The following is a 3,915-nucleotide window of genomic DNA, read 5'->3' on the forward strand; positions in this document are numbered from 1 at the left end:
CTAGCCGTCGTCACGGATGTCGCTAGGCGTCATCCCTCCTAATGTGAATGCACCCATGTGCATCACATCCACAAGGGTTGGTCACAAATGTGCACCATACCCGAGTGTTGGGTCTAATTACTATTATTTAGTAATTGACATCCCCTTAAGAACACCAAGTGTACTTAACGGGGATTGTGTAACATTAGGGCAACTTTAGCCCGTTACATTATTTCTCTTATGTGAAATAATATTTTATGTAACGACATACCCTGTTACAATAACCAATCGTAATATATAAAAGCCATCCGAAACACTCCATCAGTCTAAAAGCAGTCAAACAATTGCCATTGCCAATTAACTTTATTAATTCGCCGAAACAAACTAAACCGCTAACCTTAATCTATTTCATTTATAGCTTTGGACAATTCGGAATTAGCCCAGCAATCATATTTTTCTCACTATTAAATTGTCGAAGAAAAAGCCAGCGTCCTTCGGATATTTTACCGAAGATGGTGGGCGTTCATCCTCTCATCTCATGGCACGTTTCGCTCTAATAAGAATCTCCCTCTGCGCCTACGCAGGCAAACACGCTAGCCCCTTACCTTGGCGCTATTCGCAGCTCCTTGGACTCGGCGCTATGTCTGCGCAATTTTCCATCGCAGACTGTAGAGCGCCACAACAAGCCGGAAGTTGAGCTGCAGTACGTGTCTTTATGGCTGCAATGTTTGCGTTAATATTTTGATCGAAAATTAATGGCCGGTTTCGTCTAGAATGAGCAAAGAGTTACTGCTGAACCCGGTGCTTATTTGCCGCAACGAGCAGGAAAAATGTCTAATTGAGCCGTCGATCAATTCGACGCGCGTAAGCATGTGCATAAAGAAAGCGGACGAAATTGAGACGATTTTGAGCCACAAGTTTAATCGCTTCCTCATGCAGCGTGCCGAACAGTTTATCATAATGCGACGGGTGCCTGTCCGTGGGTACGACATGAGCTTTCTCGTGGTGCACCAACACCTCGAGAATATGTACAAGCACAAGCTCATCGATTTCATTATCACTTTTATGGAGGATATTGACAAAGAAATCAGCGAGATGAAAATTTCGCTTAATGCGCGTGGCCGCATCGTCGCCACCGAGTTCATGAAGCAATTTACATGAGCATCGACGAAGCGTCGAGCAGAAGCAGTACCGATTGCGAGAGCAGGTAAATTGTACGAACGCATGGAGTAAATGTTTTTTTAAGGAGCAAATGAAGTGGTGATTTGATAGGCAATTAAATAAATAAAGATGCTTATTGCGAGTCTTATTTGCGTTCTTCCCGAAGCCAAACCGTAAAAATTGCGGCAATTTTTAATTGAATACTTGCCTACAGTGGCAAAAAACGCTTTAACGTCAGATTGACTCTGCTTTTTTGTAAGTCGCTGGTTCCTTTATATTTATTCCTGCTCGTCTCGTCTACATTATATTACAATTAACTCTCCCCGAGATGTCAACTTCATCGCCGCACTGTTGAAGCTTTCCTATAAAACATTTTTCCATCATCTTGCGGGCGTTCTTGGTGTGAAATTTCATATCCCGTGTACAATCTAGCCCACCAGCCTTCCGAAGAATTGAAAGTATGCCACCCGGGTGGACCGTTACAAGTCCTGTTACATCGTAAACTTGGCCGCCAGACACGAGCCAGCACGAATCAAGCGAACGGTGCAGCTTCACCTCGCAAGCACAAAGCTTGTGCTCTTTGGAGCAGCGCATCTTCTCTTCTGCTAGGGTATCAGAGGAAGTATCAAAGGCAAGATTTACAAAAGCTTCGTCCTGCTCGAATGTAACGCTTCTTCCACTCAAAGCCGCGACGGTCGTTACCCCCAAAGAACAGGATGGTGAGCGCTGTAGTGCAAGCAGGCTCCCATCGCTCGATTCGTCTGTCAGAACTGGGCCGCATGCACTTGAAGCGCACCTAGCTATACTTTCACGTATCTCTAATTGGTCGCCATCGCTGTCTTCGTAATCCACGACAATGCTTTTTTCCTGCCTCATTTGCGTGGTCTGAGAGGCTTCCGCCACGCCTAATTCCTCAACATCGACTGTTTTCGAATTGGCTTCAAGACTTGTCACACATGAGGTCGCATCAGCTAAGCGAATATTCGGTGGCATCGTGGGAAGGCCAGGCAATGTTAGTTGGTCTTCCATACACTTTAGGGAGCATACGTTCATCGAGTCAGATAAAAGCCCTTCGAAAGGCGAACTTCTCTTCTTCAAAATTAAGTTTGATTTAAATTGTATTTCTGGTCTTTTATCTTCCTCTTTGATGTCCAGGCATATATCCATAAGCTTCTTGTTGTTGTGCGGGCCTAGTCGCTTCGATGTCATCACTAGGCGCGCTTTAATAAACGCCCGAACGAGTCAGAACGCAAGATTACGATTTCTTTTAAATAACCCAAAACTTTTATGACGGCGAATTTCCTTTAAATTGAATATTGGCTACCAATTAAATACCACCAAGATATGTAGCCACACCAATAAAAGCCTTAATTAATAGCATCGATAGAGCACAAGACGAAGATTTGAAATGCTGCCCTTGCTTCACTGGGGTAATCATCGTTTGATTCTATGAAGTTAGGAATTCAGGCTTCCCGGGCTTTCAATGCAAGCTGATATATTCATGGGTATAGAGATCTACCGAATTTATGAGTTGGTGATGCTTTAAATGTCGCGAGTGACCTAATGGCTATTACTGTAACGTTGTAACGGGGCATTGCGACTTGTACTGCTTCAGTATAAGTCCACTTCGCACTGCTTCAATTGCGAGTGGTGCCTTAAGTTATTTCACGTACACTAGTACGTGCAGAGGAAGACTTCTCTTTAAGGTAACTAGCTTAAAGAGGATAAAATGAAAACTGTATTAATATAATTGAGTTTCTCTTTTTTCTATCTGCTAATGCTAACTTAATTATAAACTAAAAGTAAACATGCAATTAAAATCTTATCGTATCTTATCTGTCTCTCTCTTTTGTTTACATCTACAGCTGATTTCTAACGGGCTATAGTTGCCCTAATGTTACACAGTCCCCATTAAGTACATTTGGTACTTAAGGGGATGGTCAATTACTAAATAATAGTAATTAGACCCAACACTCGGGTGTGGTGCACATTTGTGACCAACCCTTGTGGATGTGATGCACATGGGTGCATTCACATTAGGAGGGATGACGCCCAGCGTCATCCATGATGACGGCTAGCGTCATCAGTTACGCGAGGTATCTATAAAGATACGCTCGCAATACATATTAAATGATATCTATAGAGATATCATTTTAATTGGTAAAAATAGGTATTTGTATTTAATTCTATTAAATATAAATCAGTCTGAAATTTACTACCTACTTGGTAAGTGCGCACGAGGAGACGGATTACCGCTCCCGTGACGTCACTTCACCAGAGTTCTTAGTGTGTTGGGTGAGGTCGCTTGCGCGCCCACCACAACTACCTCACTGCACGCAAGAGAAGCAGGTGCAAACCGCTTCCTCGCTGTGCTAGGGTGTGTGCTAAGTAGAGCGTGGCCGCATTGCGACGTGCCCGTCTACACTTACCAAGTAGGTAGTAAATTTCAGACTGATTTATATTTAATAGAATTAAATACAAATACCTATTTTTACCAATTAAAATGATATCTCTATAGATATCATTTAATATGTATTGCGAGCGTATCTTTATAGATACCTCGCGTAACTGATGACGCTAGCCGTCATCATGGATGACGCTGGGCGTCATCCCTCCTAATGTGAATGCACCCATGTGCATCACATCCACAAGGGTTGGTCACAAATGTGCACCACACCCGAGTGTTGGGTCTAATTACTATTATTTAGTAATTGACCATCCCCTTAAGTACCAAATGTACTTAATGGGGACTGTGTAACATTAGGGCAACTCTAG

General features: G+C 42.9%; 2 protein-coding genes across 2 annotated transcripts; one reads left to right on the forward strand and one right to left on the reverse strand.

Annotated features, from left to right (window-relative positions):
- Positions 1–516: 516 nt before the first annotated feature.
- CCR75_001845 (uncharacterized protein) lies at positions 517–1,288 on the forward strand. The gene is made up of 2 exons (XM_067959946.1): positions 517–682; positions 753–1,288. Exon 2 carries the CDS (start codon positions 754–756, stop codon positions 1,138–1,140), a length of 387 nt encoding a protein of 128 aa, XP_067815492.1. The 5' UTR covers positions 517–682; position 753; the 3' UTR covers positions 1,141–1,288.
- A 149-nt stretch (positions 1,289–1,437) lies between these two features.
- CCR75_001846 (uncharacterized protein) lies at positions 1,438–2,193 on the reverse strand (the record flags this gene model as incomplete). The annotated part of the gene is made up of 1 exon (XM_067959947.1): positions 1,438–2,193. The coding sequence occupies one exon, from the start codon at positions 2,191–2,193 to the stop codon at positions 1,438–1,440; it is 756 nt and encodes a 251-aa protein (XP_067815493.1).
- Positions 2,194–3,915: the final 1,722 nt, after the last annotated feature.

This window comes from Bremia lactucae, linkage group LG16 (genome assembly GCF_004359215.1).
Source record: "Bremia lactucae strain SF5 linkage group LG16, whole genome shotgun sequence".
NCBI lineage: Eukaryota > Oomycota > Peronosporomycetes > Peronosporales > Peronosporaceae > Bremia > Bremia lactucae.

What these genes read in the sequence shown, in the direction of transcription:
- CCR75_001845 (XM_067959946.1), top strand. Translation starts at nt 754, where the DNA reads ATGAGCAAAGAGTTACTGCTGAACCCGGTGCTTATTTGCCGCAACGAG.